The following is a 19,928-nucleotide window of genomic DNA, read 5'->3' as shown; positions in this document are numbered from 1 at the left end:
TCCCTGAAAATCAATATGTCAGCATGTACGTCGGTGTGTGTGTGTGTGTGTGTGTGTGTGTGTGTGGGTGTGCGTGTGTCGCAGAGCCTCCTGAGGAGAAGCTGGCCTACATCCCTTCACCTGCCAATTTTTTTTTTTTTGAGTCATCACGTATGAAACAAGTTGAGTAACAAGTCTACTCTACCTTTTTCATGTGTCCCTCCCTATACCTCCCTCTCCCGTTTCCCTCCCTCCCTCTTTTCACTCTTTCCTTTCTTTTCCACATTACCAGGGGGTGGCGTGTGATTGACAGATGGGAACGAATAATAATTTTTTTTTCGTAACCTAAGGCCATCTTCTGTGATTGGCTTGCCAGCTGACATCTCCAAACCTCATTCCCCCCCCCCCCACACCCCCACCCTCCACCCTCCACCCCCCCCACCCCCCACCCCCCTTTAATATTGGGCCTGTGGATGAGGCATCCTGAGGGAGAAAAAAGTAGAGAGAGAGAGAGAAAAAGATATCTACCTTAGGGAAGAACCTCAGAGAGAGGGAGGGAAGGAGAGGACGGGTAGGAGCGTGTGTGCATGTGTGTAAGAGACACTTATTCTCTTAACTACTAGGAGACAGACACACTTTCCTGGCCCGACTCAAAGAAGGGGGGAAAACAGGAGGAAGATTTTTTTTTTTTTCAATATCATTTTAATTTTCCCCTCATTCAACAATCAAGCTGCCCTAAAGCTCCTCTTCCTGGAAACTCTTCTTCATTGCCTACTGGAGGTTCTATGTATTGATCCATTTACCCTCTCACACACTACAAGACTTACCTCATGGATTTGTATCTGATTGGATATTTGATGTGTGTGTGGTTGTCCAGCTCACGGGTGCTTGGAGGCTATCCCATCTGGTGGTGAGTACAAATCCACAGTTTCAGCATCAGACCCTATAGCCGCATAGAGAGAGAGAGTCTTTTTGGTCAAATGATCATTTCTGAGAGGGCAGAATGTGCACTTTCAGTTGACTGCGTGGAAAAATGTTCTCTGGCCCAGTCCAAAAAATCTTAACCTCAAATACTAGTGTAACGGAAAAGGCTCGCCGTTCTTTTCCTTTCTACACTCATGTCCATTTATCATATTGGAGTATGTTGTGATGCAAAGAGGGTGAATTTTTAGTTTGGGAACCATTATATCATTAAATATGTACTCATCTTTTTTGAATTTGAGAAAAAAATACATTAGCGAGTGATTGCCGTGTTGATATGAATTGTCAACGGCACTGTAAGGACTTGCGAGGCATTTCCACACTACAGTGTAAGTCAGTATGATTATTCATTATTACATAAATTGTGGCTACCGCTCAAGCACAATGACAGCACTGATGTTGCTCATGAAAACCCAAGAAAGCCTCAAAAAAGGCTCCCTTTTTCTAAACCATAATCAATTTTTTTCTTGAAATACAACCATAGAATTTTGGGAGAGCCTTAGGAAGTACAACAATCATGACTTACAAGATCAGCGTCATTTTGTTTTGTTTGCTATTGTGCGTCACTGTCCTACATTCAGGCCGCCGGCCCCCAAACATGCCGTGAATTGAATCCGAAATGGTTTTTTTTTTTTTTTTGGTAGATGTGTGACATGCATTGAACACAAAATTTTTGTCACTGACAAAGTTGTGCACAATTTTAAAAATGTTACCAATTTTGCAGTCTGCCATGGGGTATCAGTTGTAATTAAATCAATCCATTTTTTCTTTTCTTAGTTAAGCATATCATTTTGCTTTTCAATTGTACCACAATTCACCCCCTCCACTACGGATTTGTCAGGAGACAATATGTTTAGGTGCCGCAGGGTTTTATTCTTTGTTAAATTATCCCAGATCGCTTTTGGCACCAACAACTGAAATTTAGAGGTTTATCTCATTACAAATTCAGCTACATGCAGCTGACCTCATCGCTCCTGGTCTTCTTTTGTAACATAAAGCTTCTATTTTGGTGATATTTGCGTAGGCGTATGACAAAGCTCTTTGGCTCACGACACAATACTTGTCAGAGTTACTGCACTTTTAGTAGCCCAACTAGCATATGGTCCCACCACACTGCTGTCCAAACCGCGAGCATCTTCTGGTTTCATTTACAGATCAGGCAGCTGCCAAGCACAGAGGCCACAGGGCTGAAGTGTTAATGGCAAAGAGGACTTTACACCCACTCCTGGCTCCAGCAAGAACCGTCAGACACCAGTGACAAAGAGCCTGGATTCTCTCTCTGTGAATTACCTGCGGCTGTTTTGTTTAAGGAGCTTAAATGACACTGGTATAATGTTCGAACCTCAACAGTGCCCACCACCTTTGATTTGGGTAACAAATTTTGAAGTGTAGGCCGGGTGCAGGGGTTACTGGGAGGGGAGAAAGATGAAAAGCCGAGCCGTAGCTCCAGGTGACTGGGCAGGTGCTGAGGAATGGCTGTCAAAGAGCGCTGTCAGTGGCATCACCCCGCGGTGTTGAACATGTCCAAAAGGAGACAAAATGAGTTGGTGCGTCAAACAAGAGGGTGCTGAGTTTCAGCAAGGGCCCAGGCAGACTCCTCTCAGCTTGTGCGATGACTTGGCCATAAATTCTCAAGCCACGGTGAGTTGGGCTGGAGTGAAGAGGAGTTTTGACTGCTTTATGCCTGGCAGCCTTGCTTTTACAGATTGGGTGTTGAAAACAAAACAGAGCATAAATAACTCCAGTGATATGCACATATGCATGGATGAAGAAGAGGTGTAGTAGAAAGAAAAGGCATAGCAAACTAATGAGGTGGGTTTGGAGAGCTGACACGGAGCAGTAAATTGCCTTCTTGAAATGCAAGAATGTTGGGAAAAGAGTCGTTTTGTACAAAACGGGCAAAATCAAGGTTTGAGAACTCATGACAGCGTAAAGCTATGGTATTTCCCCACAAAATCCCCAGGTCTCACCGTGTCTCTGTCCAATTAACTGACGACACCAACCTTCTGTTTGGTTTGAAAATAGAAAGATATGTGTTCTTGGATCACCTCTGTGTTTTGTTTTCACCTTTTAACCAATGTTTAATATCTTCGGGGAATATCAAAATATAAGTACTTGAGGCTGAGAACTATGAAATAATATGCCGTACTTATTAAAGCCAAAGTGGTTAGTAAGAGTCACTATTGTACTATTGTACTCCTGCTATTGTTTTGCTATTGGCTTAACTCATCAACTATTTTCAGAACCACTTACACCACTCTGTCAGCCAGCAGTGTGTTTGTGTTCTTGCATAAACAGCAGTGGTTGTAAGTGAATGATGACAGTCACTTTCAGCAAGGAATTACTTCAGCTGAATTGAGTCCAATACCAGTCATCGAGTATCAGCAGTGGTTATCGGTTTATCTCTGTCATATCACACTGGATGTTTAAATCCAGTAACTGTTCTTCTCTTAATCCTCTGTTATCATCACTGCTGTTAAATGCGCATGAGAAAGCAGAGACGTATTTACACTCAATGTTAGTTTTGTTGGTACTCATCGTAATTTCAAGTGGGGCCATCTCATACGGATTCAGCTTTTACCCTAAAATTTTTCAGTTACTTAAGATTTACATTGTTGTGGTTATAAAATCAAACACAGAAAAAAGGGTAGGGTGAGAGAAAACTGACAGAAAGATGGATGAAGAAATGACTCGAGTGGTTAACTGCTGCATGGACAATTTGTTTGGAAAATGTTTTAAATAGTTTTATGATAATGGTTCAGCGCACAGATTACTTGTGCTGCAATCATCACCAGCTTCATTGAGCAACCAATTCAGTCCTGATCAACCAGTGCTTCTTTGAATTAGTGCACCTAGACAGGGCTTTGCTTAACTTCCACTCAGGTGAAACCTCAATGGCAGTCTGGCAGTATCGACCACGAGGAATATAAAGCAGTCATAAAGGACTAATATTCAATCATTAGGATTAAATCTGTATCATCAGAACAAAAAACAACAAGCAAAATTTATTAGCTGTCCGGAATAATACAGTTAAAGTATTACAAATGTACTGCTTTATAATTTACTTTTCCTACTGATTAAGCCTTCTACATGAAATTGCAACACTTTAAGAACCCTGGACACTTTTAAAGCTTCCAGTGATTCAATTTCAACTTCCTTTAATTAAATTTTGGAGCATGTATGAGCCTGAATGCAGCTTCCTGACTAAAAGTGTGTTTTCTGTTGGAAGCAGTACTTGTGAAAGTTTCGGGAACCGTTTGGGGCTCGATGATATCAGTGCTGTACCTCTCCAAAGATCTCAAGCAAAGCTATCTAGGTTTACCAAACTGCCCGGTCTACACACAGACCTTTCCAGTTCAACCTGAGCAGCTTAAAGGGGGCTCTAGAGTCCATCTCTGGGTCTCAGGAATGTCATTATTTGACTGTGACACCCCCCACCTCCAATCCTCAATCCAATCTTCAACCGCAAAACCCATACCATTGGAGAGGGGATCACTTAAATGATTCTTACTGCGAGAAAATCCTCCGTCTGTCGTCTTGTGTGAAAAGATCAAGGATGTTCGGGTATTATTCTCAACAGTGCAGTGGAAGGTAGAGAAAAGAGCAGGAAAGTCCAGAAGAATGTCATTCATAAGAACCTTTAGGATCCCATTATGAATGGCTGAGGGCTGCCATAGAGCCAGGGTCAAAGGCAATTTTGGGCTAAAGCCCAACAGAAATGTCTCCGCATAGAGTGAGTGATATCCACAGGGATACTGGGAATATGACAGGAGTGTGTCTCTCAAAAATATGTATGTCTATGTGAGGTATGTTCTAAAATTACAAAGACCTTAGCCCTTAAAGCAGGTGCATTGCCACTGCTAAGGTATCAAGGAAATACTGAGGCAATGTTGCTCAAGGAGTTTGATCAAACCACTTTGTTTTTACTGATTGTCTTGTGTCTCAAATGCATTTTAATGTATTTTCATGTGCTAATTTCAAGCGATGTTGCCTAACACAACAACCGAAAATATGCCAGTCGTGTGGTGGGTCCAACACGTTACCTCGAAAATCTTTGCAAGACCGTCTTCACTGATCAGGCGCGTGGGATGACATTATCCAGTCAAACCCAAGCTTGGTGAGAGGTTCAAAGGAGAGTGGTATTTCAAAGCAGTGAGGGCGAGTCCTAATCTTCACCCACCATCAAAGGACATGCAAAGTGCTCTTGTAGGAAATGACAAAGTCCCCCCGTGCACGGCTATTAGGTGCACTAAAACACAGGCCAGGACAGTTCCTCAAAGGGAAAACGGCAATGGCCAGGGGCAAAGTGATCATTGGGGGACACGTGTGGAGGTACACACACACAACATTTAAAGTCTTCATTACCTGGCTGATCTCACCTGTGTGGCTTGTTACAGAGGTTAATTATTGGCGGAAATCAATTTCTCTGACACAACGGGGTCAGTGACAAAGAAGTGCTGATCACACCTGTGCAGCCTGTATTCAGTCTACGCCCTCAGGTCACCGACCAGGTCAACCAAGAGACTAAAATATGCAGTGTGGAAAGGAAGAGATCACTCAGGATCTCTAAATCACAAGGGATCCAGTTTACATATTGTCAGAAAAGATGCCATAAATAATTTTGAATAGAAGGCGTCTTTGGAATCACACAGCTTCATCCAAACACGATTAACAATGACATGGTGAAATAATTTGCACAAATTTACCCTCATGGGGTTCGGTGTCTTTTACGTTTTTCAATAATAGTAATGATATGATATTTGAGTTTCAATACTTATAGAAAAATAATACAATTTCCAATATTTAAATTGAGAAATATTACCATGTTTTTCTACAAATAACTGTTTTTCATTTAATGAAAGAAGCCGAACATCTTAAAAGGTTAAGTATTCTCTAAACACAAGCAGCTGAACAAAAACTTTTTCTAAATAAAGACACAAAAATTGGCTATTTAAAAAAAAAAAAAAATCTAAATCAGGCATTGTCAGATCAAAGAAGACATAAACAAGATTGCGAATCTGACGTTTGATGCCAGCTTTTGGATCAGTTCAATTCAGCCTGCGCCAGAAAATGTATTGATATGCAACACCACACTGTAGTCATTGGGTGTAAAGGTAAAATGAAAAAATGAAAATATGCATGACAGTTGGGAACCTGCAACAGCAGATCGGTGGAACGGGGGATTAGGGTTGTCAACCAGTTCGGGCTACCAGCGGTACTGCCTCTGAGTGCAATATCCACAGACTGGCAAGATTTTCTGAACAGGTTTATGCCCAACCATGTAGTTTCACATCCCAGTTTTTTCAGATGTTTTTTCAAATCAACCAAGCATGAGAAAGTCAACAGCAGTTAGGTTTTTAATTACTTCTGAAAACACTACGTGGTGTTTGAAATTTCCTCAAAGAAATTCCAGACATACAATGGAAGATTCCAGACAATCCATTACGAGTTATGATTTGCATAGGATGCATTACTGCTGAGAATTCAAGCAGCAGTGCCAACAAGCAGCCACTAATGAGCAGTGTCAGGGAACAATGCAGTGTTTGAGTTTGTGGTTCATTCACAGTCCCTCAAGACTCCCATTCAAACAAGCTCTGTCCTTTCAAGACAACAGCTCAGACTCTGTTGTGTCCACCTACGGGCAGACCAAGACACCAAGCTTCCAGTCTGACATGCATTTGTCAGTGCCTCGTATTCTCCGGTGCACTTCTGTGCAGAGCTTCTGCAGCTCTCGTTCACTCCCTGACAGGCAGGTTTACAAGTTTATACCCTGTTCAGTTTCCCTCATCACGTCTCCATATTTGTGACTGCAGGGGCTCCTTGTCCCAACTCCACACTCCCTGCAACAGTCTGCAGAGAGAGGGGAGAGGAGGGGAGGCAAAGGAGGTAGAAAGAAAGAACAGGTTGGAACATTTTTCAGGGGTCCTGTCATTTTTTATCTGATCAGCCAGGAGCTGTTGGACTACAAATCAAAAGTGTGCCAAAGAAAAGGAGAAGACAACAAAACACAGACAGGAGCTTTGCATTCCAGCCTCCACCAGGAAAAGTCCCATCCTCGGGCAAAGCCGGCAACTTTCCTTGGCCCACTTACTCTCTTTCAAGCGTCTTTATCTCTCTGCAGACTCTGTTGTGGGATTTACAAATGAGATTCTGATGGCAATGTTTTCCGTGCACGTCTCTGACTTCTCTGCTAGGGCCTCATTTAGCAACATGATGTCCTCCAGGCAATTCTGACAAGTTGAGCTGCGGCGTCAACATATAGAGGTGAATTAGAGGTAGATTAGAGTTTAACGCAAACACTATTCTCAGTGTCTTACTGCAGATGCCTTTCCAGGAGCCTGGCTCTCACAGAAGAAGTGACAGAACACACTTGGTACATAGCGCTTCAGGCACAAACTCAGCATAACGTAAGATTATTAATTTCTATTTAATGAAATAAGTTAACTTGTTCAGACATGGGTTAGAACAACTGGCATCCACCGTCAATAATCACAATGGGCAAATGCATTGGGAACGCGGTAGCATTTTATCAGATTTGTTTGTGAAGGTCAAATCCTTTCAAACTCCCTGTTGACTGTATCTATCTGTAGCTTTAAACCATTACAAGTAAAAAAAAAAATGGTGATTAAGTTCATATTTAAGAGTTAACCTAAATGTTTTGTATATTGCTTTTTGCTAATAGAATTGAAAGAGAGGAGATAAAATAATTGATAAGCGATTCATTAGAATCAGAGCTGGAAAAATCCAGGAATTTTACTAACTTGGAAACTGATCCAAAGTGACACCATCAAAATCCAACCCTAATTGTGGCCTTCCACATATGAGGTGTAGTTTAATACATCATCAGCCCTACCTCTCCACTTGACCTGACAGCAATAGCCTGGAGAATGCCGCAGCTTGTGATTAAACGAAATGGAAAATTGCATACATCACTAAATGTGTAGCAGTTTTCAGCATGTTCTGCAAAAGGGGTGCGAGCGCGGCACAGAACAAAGGCTGTTAAAATGTCTGCACAGCATGGGCATCACGGACAAGTCGTCCACCTCTTGCTATCACAAGTGATAACCTCGTTGGAAGTAGGAACTTACAAGTAGCAACACAACCATGTGGTTGACTCTGCCTCCCCACATGTACGCAGGTTTCCATGAGTCTGCGAACAGTGCCTAAGGAATAATGTGTAGAGGGATGGATTGTGACAGGCCTTATTATCCCTCTTTTCCTTTCTGCTTCACTCTCGTACTTTGTTCGCCGCTTCAACATTCCAGTTTGTACTGAACTACAAACTGCTAAAAACTTAACTCAGTCAATCCAGACATGACGAACACAAAACATATTGCAATGCGTGTCTTTTCTGACCAGTGCTCAAGGAGGATGATTTCAGCAGAAAACCAGTGCTCTAAAGTAAACACCTAACCTCAGTAGCTTACATTTTAGGGTACTGGTATTGCATTATACGAACAATGTGTTTCTAATATTTAGTCTCTCCTCACCGATGCTAATTGAGCGGACAGTATCGGAAACACATCTCAGTTAACGATATAATACAGTATACACTAACAGCACTGTAAAATTCAGCACAATCAATACCTCTCCAGAACAGTTTCAACAGAAAATGATTACAACCTTCATGAAGGTTAAAGGATTTATTGCAGCACTGTTGTATTTGACTGCATACGTTTTAGCAAGCTAGCTAATATACTAACAACAGAATGTAGTTGCCGGTATATTAGCCTTAACCCTACTTTGCAGGTTACAATTTTGCCCACAGAATATATGGTGAGCTTGTAAAGTATGAATTTTTTTTTCCGATTTAACTACCTATGTAGCCCGTGTGTGTACCTTGGTAGCCAATTTGAAGACGTTAAAATTAGCTCCGCTTCTATCAGCTTCAAAATTAAAATGCCTCATGTTAATACTACATCAATAATAACAATCCAGTTGTAGTAATAGGCTGTGACTTTAATATAACAATAACAGGGACCACTTTACCTGCATAATGACTCCTTTAGCTTTCGATAGCCTTAGCTACAATGGTGCTGATATGTGCTTTTGATTTTTAAATGCAGAACTTTCACTGGTGGAACAAAGGTAATACGGACCGATACCGCTTCTCGCGCTGGCTAACCTGAACTGAAAAACAAAATGTTATTTATTATTTATCATTACTCACATTAAGAAGCCATTTCTTGAGAAAATTGAGTCTTTGTTTGCCAGCAGTGATGGGCGCAAAGAGCGGTTGACGTCACTGCAAAGCCTAGCTACTTAGTTAATGACCTGCTTGGTGGAATACGACAACACAAAACACCCTTATTAGGTTGTAAAGCAACTGGAAAAATAACCCTTGTTAAACTAATGCGACTATTCTCTGACTACATGAAAAAGGTGGAATGATTAATGACATTCTTTACCCCAGCTGACATGTAGCATTCATCATCGTTTTTACATTTAATACGTCACTTAGCTAACATTAAACATCGGAAGCAGCGAGCTAAGCCTTACCTAACTCTCAACACACAGTGAGGCTAAGCTACAAATAAACTTTTTATGGTTATGAAAATTAAAATGCATGAAGTTATTCCTTAAACTAATATAAAAACTTCCTTTGACCATCACAGGTACAATGTAACTTCGAGTCGTTTTTGCTGCCGGACCATCTGTATTGCGCATGCTCATCTGGAGGTCTCAAGCCACATTATGCTTACGCAATTTAAGCTAGTTTTTCAGTATCCAAAATGTATTACGCGAAGGTCAGGGCGAGGACCCAAAACAATGCCCGGAGCCTGCCGCGAATAGCAGTCGTCAAATGGATTTATTCTGCTCTCCTCTCTTGAGGATAAGCAGCAACCCTGATGAGCTATATCAAAGTCATGTTTGATCGAGTATGAGCAGGCACCAGATCATAATGACCTCCTATTTGATTAATTAGTGCAAACAGACTGGAGATCGGCACTCCTGTTCTTTGATACTTGCATGTAGACCCTGGTCGTGAACTTCAAACTGTAGGCCATCAGGCTAAAGGCGGCGGGGTCAGATGTCATGTTCTGCTCAACAGGTTCAGAGGGTCACCTGGTACTTTTTTGTGCCTCTGGACATAGGAGGCTGTCACACAAAGAAAGCTCATCCGTGCCCAGACATGTGCTACACACTGACCCCTGTAGTGCGGACCTCCCACAATAGCAGCTGCAACATATTTCTGACAGTACAAGATTCCTTGACTCCCCCCCTTGACTCCAGCTGAGCTTGCTCAGAGACAAAATAATACCAAGATGCAATAGAGTGAACCCAGAGGTTGACAGTGTTATAGTCTTGATTGTGTGGATATCCACTCTTTAGCAAGGTGTGTGGTGGAATCCCTTTGTTTCCTCTGCTTCATTTCTGTGGTTTCTAGTAGCCCATCAGCCCAGTTTAGATACTGAGAAAACCCCCAACCAAGCCATAACCCCCCCCCCCAGGCCAGTAGAGGCCCCGTACAGACCTGCCTGGGCATGCACCTGCCAAGCCCTGCAGTTCGCTGCTGCTCTGCTGCTTGTCTCGTCCCCTGCAGCAGATTCCCCCGGCATTCTGCCTCTGTGGAGGTTTCTGCGTCGGCTGCTGCTCCCTCACTCGGTTGAGACACGTTGCTTGTGGCTTCCAAGAAGTGAGGCAAAGCAGCCAGGATCAGCGTGGCACACATGTGGTCTACATGCGTGCGTCTGCGTGTGTGTCTGTTTGCACGATACGCCTCATAACCCCTGAGGGTTAAGACTTTCATTAGCACCTAGCCAAAAAAACATCCCTTTCATCTCATCTGTCCACATGGATCAAATGATGCACATCCTTTGCAAACAAAGATAAATAGGCTGGCAGATCCACAGCCTGTAGTCTAAACATGCTATGGCTACCACATAGTGCTATGCGGTTAGCAAATTGATTCCATTAGAAATACTGCTAAACCAGTATCTCGGAGTTGTGGGCAAGCGGTTTAGCTGTCCTGAATGGAACCTGAAATGTGGCAAAGGTTGGCAGAGCAGTCTAAATGCAGATATGTCTCATTCGAGCAGGAGGGATTTTCTTTGGACTTATTTGACTGACGTTATCGGGGAACATGTCACACCGGAGTGCAAATCCAAGCTCTGTGCACGGCGTCATTCGCTCCGGTCCATCCCATGACTGAGAGATGAATGGGCAGTAACCAAAACTAGCAGACAGTGTAATTAAGGTCCTTAGTCACTCAGTCACCAGACAGAGTGAAGTCAGCAACACTTGAACTCAATGATTTTGGTGGGGTTGGGACTGGCAGATGAGCTAATGTGGCTGTCTTTGCTTGGGTAAACTCAAGAACATGAATGAGACAGATGAGCTCTATCAAATTACTAACTCTGCATGGGAACCTCGAATTGGGAAAAACAGCATTTTATGTTTGAATTATTACGTTGTATATGATAGAGAAGATACTTATATCCCTTGTGCATAGTAGTGTAACTGTGCCATCTTTGATCGGCTTCTTATTCAAACACAGGCGGCTCACAGCCGATTATATGATCATCCTGTATTCCTGTATATGACCAGCTGCAAAAGCAAAACAGCTCAGCCTCACGTCTCAGTGCGTAAGCCCCACTGGCAAACCTTGATACCTGGGAGCCTGCTGTAACAATGCTCACCTGGGATCAAAAAGCGGTGTATGGAAGGGGAGAGGGGTGTTGGGATGTGGGGGCAGGGTTTTGGTGGCAGCCGTAAGTAGAAAGCAAAAGCGCACAAGAGCTGTGAACCTGTCCAAGGGGGGATTTTTTTGACTTCAATGGCTTGACTTTTGTGTCGGGGTGGGGCACTGCACTGCACTCATCTGTCAGAGTCAGTGGCTGCTATGATTGGGTTGCGCCCTGCGGGAGTCCTGAGGTCATCCTGAGTGGTGCTCTGATCTGATCAGCGTCAATTGTTCCTCCGTGATCCTCTCATGGCCTCCAGCGCCACGTTGTCCACCCAGACTCAGCCAAGTGCTGGAATCTGCTCGACACTGGTGAAGCGCCTCCCTTGGAGCTGTGAATCGGCGGCACATCTTCACATCCCTAACCCCGGTGAAACACTTGAATCACCCACGTCTACTGTAGAGCATTCTCCAGACCTGTACTGAAACATGTAGGCTTCTTCAGCTGATACACTGCAGGCTCAGAAATAATTAACAAGAAACTTGAGTCCGTTATCCTACAGTAATGCTTGAGCTTCTGGAAGAAACCGTACTGTTTTGTTTAAGCTTGTCATCACGAAAAGCATGTTAAAACTTGGGCATGGAAAACATGTTTCTCTCTTTTATTTCCAGAGTAATTGAAGGCAATTAAAATTAATTACTTGAATGAAACTATAATGGGTTCTGGCATCACAGGCTGATCTTGGCTGTCTCGTTGTGGTGATTAATCGCTGTTTAGGCACATCTGCACGAGCCTTCTGGTGAGGCACGTAGCTTTAGATGTGCCATTTTTGTCCATCACCAGCAAGCTCAGCTGAATTTGCTTGTCGTTCTTGAAACATCAACTCCCGAGGAAAACCACAAATTAATGATGGAACTGCAAAGGCAGGTGCTCTCATATATTTGAAATTGGATGGAGGGGCTTTTTCCAAACAAAGCAGACAGGTTCTTGTGTGTTATCTGTTCGATCAGTAGATCTGTGTATGCTAACAAGCGGGAAGACTTTGAAAAGTCAGTACTAATAGCTTGTATCCCTGCCCTGAAGTGGGCATATTAGCCTCCGTCTCCCGGTGGAAAAAAAAAAAGGAGACAAAATAAACAGGAGCTCTTAGTATAAACTACACTGAGCAGATAAGTCAATAAAACACTCGAGTATGAATCACTGTATTGTCACAGAGCTACGCTTACAGTAAAACCCGAGATTAATGAATACAGAAGCGGCCCCTCTTGTAGAGCAGGTTGCCTTTCACGGAGGCCTCCCTGGCAGGTCACCATCATTGCTATTGTGGGGTTGAGTTCAGGGAGGGCACAGACTTGTACTGTGAGGCAAGCAGTTTCAATTCCCACATTCTTTAAACTTGTAAAAGCACTAGGGCCGACACGAAATGAAGAGATACAAAACCGAGCTTGTATGTGATACCTTTTTGATACCTTACTTTAAGGAATTTATAAGTTTCTCTACATTTAACAAAATAGGCCACAATGTTACGTGTTGTCTAAATACAATAATCCTTCCAAGAACTTTGTTTACATAAAACATCCTAAAATTAACATCTGATTAAAGAATATGCAAAATAGCGAATAAATCTGACCAGACTTTCAATGCCAACTTTCAGTGTTTGATGGTTCTCGATTGATCGAGTTTTGAATTTGATTTTGATCGGTACAAAGAAAAAGAAAAAACAAAACATATTGCGGGCAGGGAATGAGAACATGGGAGAAATGTTCTGGTACCTTTGATCACCTTGCAATTCTTTTTACTCCCAGTCCCCTAGCGTGCTTACCGCAGATGTCGTTTGTGCCCGGCAGGCCTCACTCAATGGTGCTTTCCCTCTCTGTGTGTCACAGGTCCCTGGCGCTTGGGCAGCAGTACTCGTCCCTGGGCTCCCAACCCATCCTCTGCGGCTCCATCCCCGGCCTGGTGCCCAAGCAGCTGCGCTTCTGTCGCAACTACATAGAGATCATGCCCAGCGTTGCCGAAGGTGTCAAGCTGGGGATCCAGGAATGCCAGCACCAGTTTAGGGGTCGCCGATGGAACTGTACCACCATCAAGGACAACCTCGCCATCTTTGGCCCTGTGTTAGATAAAGGTAGATTTTTTTTTTACGTGTAAAAGTACAAGAATAAGAAAGTTTATTGCTGTATTTTGTAACGATGTACATCTATATCTAGGGCTTAATGCGTAGAATAAATTATGATCCAAATGGTCCGTGGCAAACGACACCCAACTGTAAAAAGTAGGTCTTATAGCTGAGGCTATTGCAAGCTGTTACAAAACGTAGTGTTTACCAGTTCTCCACCCTAAGGCTTTAGCACTGCCTGTACCCTGGGCTTTTGCTGACTAACTAGGGCAATTACAATAATATACACCTTTCCTGGCTGCAGTGAGAAATGAGTGCAGGTACAAGCACCGACACATTATTCAGCGTCCATCCATCTTTACCTTCAATATCACATTTGTCTTCGGAGTCAGAGGCTTCTTTTCGGTTTTCCCAGCCGTGTTTACACTCTCATACATGAAAGAGGGTCAGCGTGGTAAATCTATCAACAAAACCTGACAAGCACGGCTGATATACTGGAGACATCCATCAGGTGCTTCACACGCAGAATACTAATTGTCCTTTAACTATCCCACTAAACCTGACAGTGGGAAACAATAGGCGCAGGTGTCCTACTTTAGGCCTCGCTCTCCCTAATTATAAAGGTAGAAGTTGTGAGTGCGGCTGCTGATTGGAAATGAATTACCCTGTGTGTCAGAGGGGAAGGAATCTGGGCAGAAATGGGCAGTGTGAGCAGTCCAAGCTCCTCAGTCAAATAAAAGGGAGAGGGGAGGCCAAATGAGATTACAGGCAATAGAAAAGGGCCGGGGGGCTCCGCTCAACCCCTACTGTGCATGAAGACCAGTGCGCGCCTCACACAGTCCAGCTCCCACGGACACCCCATTCACACGCCCTTTTGACTCTGTCATGAAAAAAGGCTGAAAGGGGATCTCTCCCAACCTAGGCCGGGTGTGCACTTTGGGATAGGGAAGTAAAGGAAGAAAGGAAGGAGGGAAGGAAGAGGAGAGCGTGTCACTTTGGGAATGATGAATGGAAGTGCTCGAGTTAGAGACGGGAGAGCCACCAACCACCAGCCCCAGCCACTGTAAGCTCTGCGTTGGCCATGGTGGTGCTGTTGGTGGATGCCTGGAGGAAGTGGGGGGGGCGGGGGGTCCTGTGGTGGGTGGTGGTGTATGGGATTTCAGCTCAGGGTGTTGGCGGAGGGGTGGCTGGAGGGAGAGGGGAGGGAGTTAGGGAGTTTGGGGAATGCCAGCTCCGGGCAGAGCGGGGCTGTGGGGGCGCGAGTCGCTGGGCCCTTTGTGTGGATAATACAGTGTGACACAAGGGAAACAAAGGCGGATTGATGGGCCCAGCAGGTAGCAGGAGCAGCGCTAGCCTTGGCTAACAGCCAGAGCTCCAGGGGCCCAGGGCTCACAGGCCCATGTTGTGGAGGGCCCAGCTTGGCTTGCCAGGGCGAGCAGGGATGCCCAACCTGAGGACTGTGTGTCATGCAATCGTGCGAAAGGTTCGCTGGGGACTCAGACGAAAACGGTGTCACTTTACGAGGAATGAACGGCGAAAATAAATTTATAGCCACACACACTATTTAATAACATATATCTACAAATAACAGATCGGTCAACATATGGGCGTCTTCAGGTCGTATCATGATATTTAAAGTATCACAGAACATAGTTATGATTTACAGCGTTTCAGTATCTGCATTACATTTTCACAACAAAGACCACATCAGACGATCCGTCTGAGCTTTCACCCTGTACAATTATTAGTGCGCGTACACTCAGAAACGTAGGAAATATAGATTAAAAAAAAGATAAAAAATTAAGCTTTAGTGTTGTTAATAAAGCAGCACAAATATTGACTTGTGTGGCCCTATAGGCAAAAACCTAACATGAAAAGGTACTTTTGTTTTTGTAACTTTACTGGCAATCACATCGAGGGTGGGAAAATATGACTAGCCTCCAGCCAAACATTAGTAAATTTTGTCTGTGGTTTGTAAAGTGGTCTGATTGGGTCTTGAAAGCCTCTTTGGCAGGGGGATTGCTGAGGAATTTCTGGCTTTAGCGGCCACTGTGGTCTGCAAAATACTACTTTAATTCTCTGGTTGTGTTCATGCAAATTTCAAAACTCAGATCACGCAGTTGTGCACATCAGAAGCTGAGGCCACTTGATGCTCTTGAGAAGTCGGGCCACTGCTTAAGGACACCTCCCCGTACCTGTGTGTGTGTGTGTGTGTGTGTGTGTGTGTGTGTGTGTGTGTGTGTCTTTTGTATGTCTGTAACAGAGCTAGTGGGCTAATAGAGTGTAATGGGTGAGCCACGGTAAGTGTGCTGTGATTGTGAAACAATGGTGTCTGGTTACATAATAAGCTGCTGCCTTCAAAGGATGTGTAACTTCATCCCCTTTGTGTGGAAAAAGGAACAGGCCGACACACTGCTAGGTTTCACCAGAAGGCCTTGGGCTCTGAACGGGGACGGGTATGAGGTGGGGTGGGGGGGCGACAACATTCCTGAAACACTATCCAGATGCAAAGCAGCACACCTCAGGGATGACAGGAGGTCACTGAGATCCCACTGAGCGTTAGGGCCTCCTGACACAACTACAATGGGCTGATGTCACTGCAGGGACTCTGCTTTTAGGCTCCTTCATGTCGTATGTGCTTCCTCATCGCTGATGATGATCACATGTTGCGGTCATATCTTACTGTGAACCATTTTTCCACACTGTAAAATAAATAGAGAGAGTTTTCCTACAGGCTTCTTGGTTTTTACATAAATGTGCCCTCTCAAAGATCAGATGTTGAGTTAAAAGGTTACCGCCTAGACGTGTCCCTTTCAAAGCCTCCGTCTGGGTGTTGGCAGCAGTGCAGATTGCCCTGTCCATGTTGAACACAAGACTGACACGCTCCCTATCTCTCTCTCCTTCTCTCCGTCTCCACCCGTCTCTCTCAGCAACCAGAGAGTCAGCGTTCGTCCACGCTATAGCCTCGGCAGGCGTCGCGTTCGCAGTGACGCGCTCCTGCGCCGAGGGCACGTCCACCATGTGCGGCTGCGACTCCCACCACAAGGGGCCTCCGGGGGAGGGCTGGAAGTGGGGCGGCTGCAGCGAGGATGCAGAGTTCGGGGTGCTGGTGTCCAGAGAGTTCGCCGACGCCAGAGAGAACCGTCCAGACGCTCGCTCGGCAATGAACCGGCACAACAACGAGGCAGGACGCACGGTAAACAGATTTAGACACATTTGAGGACATGCCGCTAGGGTTCTGTGTTCCATATTAATATACAGTACATGGCCAAAACTATGTAGACATCTGAACGTTAAACTCATATGTGACTGTCGAACATCTCATTCCAAAACCGTGGGTAGTAATCTGCCGCTATAACAGCCTCAACTCTTCTGGGAAGACCTTCCAAAGTCTCGAGGAAAGCCACAAGATGATTACTGAGGTCGGCCACTGATGTAGTCGATACGGTCTGGCTTTCCGTCGCTGTTCCAGTTCATCCCCGAGGTGTAGGATGAGGTCAGGGCCCTGCGCAGGTCTGTGAACTTCGTCCACACCAAACAGGGGAAAACCAGTTCTTTAAGGCCCTGGCTCTGTGCAGAGGAGCACTGTCATGGTGAGACAGGAAAGGCTGCCCATTAAAACTGTTGCCACAAAGTTGGAAGCACACTATTGTCCTAAGTATCGTTGTAAGCTGCAGCATTAAGATTTCACTTCACTGGAACCGAGTGGGCCAGCACAAGCCTTGACACAGAGGCGGACAGGGGAGTCCACGTACTTTTGGCCAGACAGTGTACATATTGAATACCACCAGACTAAACCGATGTGACAGCGGCTGTTTAATGGTTACAAGATGTATCTTTAACGGGCTGATAAACGGCGGCTGCATTGTGGAGTACATTTTGTACAGTCAGGTGGTAGTGCTCCACGGCGCTGTGCTACTGTAAACCACATTAGTTAGACCGCCTCAGCACGCCTTCTGCTATACATGATAGCAGAAGGTGAAAGCGTAAAAGCAGGATGCCGTAAACAACGGTGAATGACAATGAGTGTTTCGCAGGGAGAACGGATTTATCCAGGGGGCATTATTGTTCATGCGACGGGTAGGGATTTGGTGTTTGTACGTGTCCGCACATTTCTGGGCTTCCACCCGAAAACGAGCACCCGATCTCGGGAACACCCTCCCGCCTGCCTTGCCCCCACACCCTGCATCCCAATGACAAAATTCCCTGACAGTCCGATAAGCCGAGTGAGCAGCGGGGGGAAAAAGAGGGAAATCAGCCCTGACTTAAAACATCACTGGCTGCTGTCACCGCTGGGAGAAAACTCCCCGGCTGCTCGCTGAGGGGCAAATGGGGGGACCACACGGCAACAAGACGGCTCTTTGATCTGAGCACACAGGAGCAGTCAGAGAGACCACAGGAGCTAACTGAACGGCAGCACTGTCAGGAGGCTCCTCTCCTCTCCACCTGGCCCTCTCACGCTCCATTATTTAGCCCCGAGGGCCCCCCGGGACTTGATGTTGGCATGACAGGCTCACAGTGTGATGTCACTAGTCCATCAGCCAACCCCCACACACACACACACACACACACACACGTGCACGCTCTCCCCCTCCTCACCCAGAGGTGCCACAGCCACCTGCCTTCCGCCCCAGCTGGGGGAATTCTGCAGCTAAATATAGCCGTTGAATTAAAGCACAACAAAAATCAAAACACAAAGGTAAAATATGCCCCGCGGCGACACACTCACGATGTGAGCCAGGGACTTCAGAGGGAATTAGCAGCAGCTCAGACCCTCTGTACTTCGCAGCTGCGTGACACTTAAATAAATTGCAGCCAGTGGCACATTGTTTTTCTTGGCCGGCTCTGTGAGTCTTCAGTGGTTTTGTTAGTCTGCATTACTGAATTTCCTGTAAATTTCTAACCATAAAAATTCCATCGGATCATGTTTTGGTGGTGACTGACTTGACTAAGCGCTGAGTCAGTCATCAAATTAATACCAGCACATTTTAGTTGATTACACTTTAGAGGAATACTCCACCCAAAATGCACCTTTCGCGCATCAAATGCTCTGAGGGTACCTCTTTGTCTGTCGCGCTGGAAATGCGGCAGCTTGTTTGTTCCCAGGGGATGGCGGCTGGACTCGGCTCAGATTCACAGCAGCTAAAAGTGGATTGTAGTGGTGACTGAAAGACATAACAAAAAAAAACACAAAAAAAAACTTGCCAACTCACAGCTCCGAGGCTCCGCCACTAGAAAGTGTTTGGAGCATAATGAACATATGGATCCGTTTGAGAAGTTTGAGACGTCTCTATGGACATTTTGATGTTTTTCTGCTGTGACTCTGGATCACTAATAAAAATCCGTTGTAACTGCTGTCAATCCAAAGTGATGGAGCAGGTTTCAGGGCCGCCTCCCAAAGCCCCACAAGCTGGGGAGATTTTTAACGAAGTACTGCTTAAAGGCATCTGGAAAGAAGGCGATCAAATCGGATGCCTGCCGGATTGGTAAATAGCTGTGTTTTAGTGTAGGAGTCGTACCAATCAGCACGGAGGCCGATTCTCTTTGGGATAGAGACGTTGGGCCAAGGGCCAGAAGGTATTTTACCATGTTGCATATGCTTGTATTCAACACGGGGAGGCGTTGAAGCGGGTAAAGTTAGAACCGGTGTTGGTTTAGATACTCCTACGAGGTCAACATGTGTCTTCTGTGTTTCTCAGACCATCCTCGACCACATGCACCTGCGCTGTAAATGTCACGGCCTGTCAGGAAGCTGCGAGGTGAAGACGTGTTGGTGGGCGCAACCGGACTTCCGCATGCTGGGCGACTACCTGAAGGACAAGTACGACAGCGCCTCGGAGATGGTGGTGGAGAAGCACCGTGAGTCGCGAGGCTGGGTGGAGACGCTGCGAGTCAAGTACGCCTTCTTCAAGCACCCCACCGAGCGGGACCTGGTCTACTACGAGGGCTCGCCCAATTTCTGCGAGCCCAACCCAGAGACAGGCTCCTTTGGGACACGCGACCGAGTCTGCAACGTGTCGTCGCACGGCATCGAGGGCTGCGACCTGCTGTGCTGCGGCCGCGGCCACAACACCCGGACTGAGAAACGCAAGGAGAAGTGTCACTGCATCTTCCACTGGTGCTGCTACGTCAGCTGCCAGGAGTGTGTGCGCGTCTACGACGTGCACACGTGCAAGTGAGAGGGGCCTGCGCTCTCAGGCAAACTGACTTTTGGACTACAAGTG

At 45.4% G+C, this 19,928-nt stretch overlaps 2 protein-coding genes across 3 annotated transcripts in view; one reads left to right on the top strand and one right to left on the bottom strand.

Moving 5' to 3' along the window:
- Nucleotides 1-892, bottom strand: part of ormdl3 (ORMDL sphingolipid biosynthesis regulator 3) — a 13,895-nt gene extending 13,003 nt beyond the window's left edge. The window contains exon 1 of the mRNA XM_040135233.1: nucleotides 807-892. The gene's annotated coding sequence lies outside the window, so the exon portion shown is untranslated. The remainder of the gene's footprint in view (nucleotides 1-806) is intronic.
- wnt3 (wingless-type MMTV integration site family, member 3) lies at nucleotides 810-19,928 on the top strand. 2 transcript variants are annotated; one of them, XM_040135227.1, is made up of 4 exons: nucleotides 810-889; nucleotides 13,472-13,713; nucleotides 16,635-16,900; nucleotides 19,404-19,928. In XM_040135227.1, exons 1-4 carry the CDS (start codon nucleotides 810-812, stop codon nucleotides 19,881-19,883), a joined length of 1,068 nt encoding a protein of 355 aa, XP_039991161.1. In that variant the 3' UTR covers nucleotides 19,884-19,928. The 2 variants fall into 2 exon arrangements, with proteins under 2 accessions (XP_039991161.1, XP_039991163.1); XM_040135229.1 differs by lacking the exon at nucleotides 810-889 and adding an exon at nucleotides 14,655-14,693 and having other exon boundaries at nucleotides 13,572-13,713.

The sequence above is a fragment of the Xiphias gladius genome, chromosome 9 (assembly GCF_016859285.1).
Source record: "Xiphias gladius isolate SHS-SW01 ecotype Sanya breed wild chromosome 9, ASM1685928v1, whole genome shotgun sequence".
Lineage (NCBI taxonomy): Eukaryota > Metazoa > Chordata > Actinopteri > Istiophoriformes > Xiphiidae > Xiphias > Xiphias gladius.
Note: the sequence above shows the minus strand (reverse complement) of the source record. Positions and strands in the feature narration are given on the sequence as shown.

Bases quoted from the DNA above. Each gene is read 5' to 3' on its own strand.
- wnt3 (XM_040135227.1), top strand. From the start codon at position 810: ATGGATTTGTATCTGATTGGATATTTGATGTGTGTGTGGTTGTCCAGC. The intron at 890-13,471 runs GTGAGTACAAAT...TGTGTGTCACAG, and splicing joins GGAGGCTATCCCATCTGGTG to GTCCCTGGCGCTTGGGCAGC. The intron at 16,901-19,403 runs GTAAACAGATTT...TGTGTTTCTCAG, and splicing joins ACAACGAGGCAGGACGCACG to ACCATCCTCGACCACATGCA.